The sequence below is a fragment of the Gekko japonicus genome, unplaced genomic scaffold (assembly GCF_001447785.1).
Source record: "Gekko japonicus isolate JY-2015 unplaced genomic scaffold, Gekko_japonicus_V1.1 scaffold3999, whole genome shotgun sequence".
Classification (NCBI taxonomy): Eukaryota; Metazoa; Chordata; class Lepidosauria; order Squamata; family Gekkonidae; genus Gekko; species Gekko japonicus.
Window position 1 is genome coordinate 51,093 of NW_015174372.1, and position 3,353 is coordinate 54,445.

Consider the following 3,353-nt stretch of genomic DNA (forward strand, 5'->3'; position numbering starts at 1 on the left):
CTTTGGAGGTTTCCAAGCAGAGGCTAGATGGCCCCATCTGACAGCAATGCTGGTCCTGTGAACTTGGGCAGATCAGGAGAGGGAGGGCAGGAAGGGTCGCCTCAGTGCTTAGTTCTCGTGGCCCTTTCTTACACGCCCAGGGAAATGCGGATCGCCACTTTGGGGTCACAAAGCAATCCTGGAGATTTTTTATCATCTTCTGGGCGTGGAATAGGGGTCATTGGGGTGTGTGTGGGGAAGACATTTGTGAATTTCCTGTATCATGCAGGGGGGTTGGACTAGATGACCCTGGAGGTCCCTTCCAACTCTATGATTCTAAGTGACTAGGATGTGGGAGTTCAGTTCCAGCGTACGCAGTTCTAGCATAATTCAATCTTAACTTCCTCCCCTCTCTGTGCATAGGCAATACAACTTAAACCAGGCCTCCCCACACACACCTTTCTGAGCATGCGGGCACTTTGGGATTCTGACACAGGGTGGCGGTGGAGTGCAGCCACAAGATGGCTGCCACAACAAGGTGGAGCCAACCACAAAATGTCAGGGAGCGAGATTAGATGCGACTCCGATAACAACTCTTCAACATTTTCAGGCAGGCGCTGTTTTAAAATTTGCCAATCAGAAGCCCTGCCGGGGAAAAGTCCCAGCTGGCCCCGCCCTCTCTTCAAAAGCACTTGGTGGGCGCCAGGAGAAGTGTTGGGGGTTGGAGACCCCTGGCGTATAGAGTCAGAGTACAAAACCGTGCATGGATATGCTGGCGTCACCCTGCTTCAGGGAGTCAAGAGCAAGGAACAAGGAACTAAGCGGCACTGAAACCTTGGCAGGACAGCTCGTGGACGGCCCCCCTCCTTCTCTCAGAGACTTGTGCTGGCCACTGGCTGCCTGTTCTAAAGATGGCGTCTTCTGCAAAACGCCAAACTCTGCACAGTGGCTGAGGGAGACTGCAGTGGGATTTTAAGGCCACTGTGGAACGGAGTCTCTTTTCTTAAAGCCCCACTGGGAACCTCTCAGATTAGATAATGTATAAAACTTTGTAAAGGTAAAGGTAAAGGTTCCCTTGATCGAAAGCCAGTCGAATCCGACTCTAGGGTTGTGGTGCTCATCTCCGTTTCAAAGCCAAAGAGCCAGCGCTGTCCGAAGATGTCTCTGTGGTCGTGTGGCCAGCATGACTAGACGCCAAGGCGCATGGAACGCTGTTGCCTTCCCACCGAAGTGGTACCTCTTTATCTACTTGCAATTCCTTGCTTTCGAACTGCTAGGTTGGCAGGAGCTGGAACTAGAGACGGGAGCTCACTCCGGCTTGCGGCACCCGGGTCTCGAACTGCTGAACTACTGACCTTCCACAGCCTGCAGTTCAGCGTCTTAACCACTTGAGCCACTGCAGCTCCATAAAACTTTGTACACGGAGGGAAAAGAAGCCCCCTTTTCCCAGCAGACCAGGTGAAAGATCAAGCAGCAGTATAAGCCGTGCCAAGAATTAAACACCTGAACGAACTAATCCTGGCAAGCAGCCTTATACCAAATGAGACCCCTGGTCCGTCCAGCATGGCATCGCCTACTCAGTCTGGAGCACCACTGGCAAGAGAGCTTTTAGCTGAAGACACCATCGATCAGACCCTTCCTACAAAGCTGGTGCTTTAGCGCTGCGTCGTGGTGGCTTAGCTACTGAAGGCCGGGCCACCTTCGCCTACAATAAATAAATAAATATACCAAGACGGCAAGCTAGTGTATATTTGGGAGCAGGCACCATGTTAAGTTGATGAAACCTACTTCCATCATAGACTTCGGAAGGACGGAGATGCAGACGGGGGGTTGCCGTTCGTCGCACTGGAACTTGTGCTTAAAGACAGCAGACAGGGAGCGGTGCTGGTCCGTCTGCGTTACAGCAGCCTGTAACGCTATGCTTAGAAAAGGCGACACCTCTGTGCACGCCTTACCCTCCCATCTTCCCCCACCAGTGATCCCTGACGCCTGCAACGTCCCCCCCCCCCTTGTGCTGTCTCAATGGGTCGCTTGGGGGCTTGGCCAGGGAACTATCCTTGGAAAACCTCCTCCCTCAGCTGTCCGTCACGTGCTTCTGCTCCAATCACTGCCCTCTCTGCCCCTCCAATGGACGCACACAAGGCACGGCCCCGCCTTCTTCCTAGTCTACGCCTTCCGCTTCTTCTCCGCCCACGGCCCCAGGTGTGTAAGGAGCAGGGGAGAGCCGGTCTCCTAAGAAGGGAGATTTGACATCCACCGCCACTGTTCTTTCAAGATGCAACCAAAGGAGGAGGTGAGAGAGAAATTTTTTTTTTTTAAAGAAAGGAAACTCCGTATGCAGGTTAAACCTAAGGTCCACCCAAACTTTCCAGGAAGAGGCGATTCCGGTGGCACGTCCGTCGCATGGCCTGCGGGGACTGCCCGGTGGTGGTCACAGCGGGCTTTCTCGTCCAGTTAGCAAGCCCGCTTGCTCCAGGGGGGAAAGAGCCCGTGAGGTCCCAGCGTCCCATTTCCGAAAGCTCCTGGCAAGGGCGCCAGCTCCAGGGACAGCTGCCGCCGTGTCTGCTGCTCCACCCACCAGACGGCGAGCCCGCTGGGGCGGGGGTTAGTAGAGAATGGTCCCAGCTGTGGCTGTTCTCCAAGCCCTCCTTGGGGCTTGGTGGCCGGGGGGCGGCACTGCTCCCGGCCTCCCCACAGCCCGGAATGTGAACGTCAAGGTCGGCTCAGTTGCGTTTGTTGGCCAGCTGCCGGTCCCGCTTCTTTTTCTCCATCAACCTGCGTTGGGGGAAAGATTACAGCACTCTAGTTCACAAAGGGCTGCACCCTCCCAGCCGTAGGCCTTTAGCTAACGGTTTCGCTGGCCCATCCAGTCCAGCATCCGGCCGGTCAGATGCCACATGGGAGGTCGTCAAAAGAACAAACGCACCGCGATGAGTAAAAGCTTAATGCATTCTGCCAAAAGTTGTACATCTATTCAATACATGGGGTATCTTTACAATCCAGTATTCTGACTGGGGTCAGCTTCTAATGTTCTAATACAGGGGTGTCGAACTAATTTGTTACGAGGGCCGGATGCAGGGGTCATTTCCTGCAGGAGCGCACAGGAGCAGAGCTCCGGCAGTAAAGAGCCCAGGGGGCGGGCACATGCAACAAGCCCTGCCCCCTGCTCCCAGCAGCCCCGGGCCACGAGGAGCAAGAAGCAGCTAGGGAAGTTGCAGAGACTACCCCCCCCCCCGCCCTGAGGTGCAGAGCCTGGGGAAGGTCTCCAGAACCCTGCCACCCACCTTTCCCAGCACCTGTGGGGTGGCGGCGGCAATAGGGGCTTGATTGGGGGGGGGGGGGGGGAACCTGCCAGGGAGGACATCCCCCCCACG

The 3,353-nt window shown here is 55.5% G+C and overlaps 1 protein-coding gene across 1 annotated transcript in view; it reads right to left on the reverse strand.

Moving 5' to 3' along the window:
• Positions 1 to 1,386: 1,386 nt before the first annotated feature.
• Positions 1,387 to 3,353, reverse strand: part of LOC107121439 (1-phosphatidylinositol 4,5-bisphosphate phosphodiesterase gamma-1-like) — a gene marked incomplete at its 5' end in the record, with an annotated part of 59,781 nt that continues 57,814 nt past the window's right edge. Inside the window, one exon of the mRNA XM_015424347.1 lies at positions 1,387 to 2,754. Within this exon, the coding sequence (XP_015279833.1) occupies positions 2,703 to 2,754 (52 nt within the window). The remainder of the gene's footprint in view (positions 2,755 to 3,353) is intronic.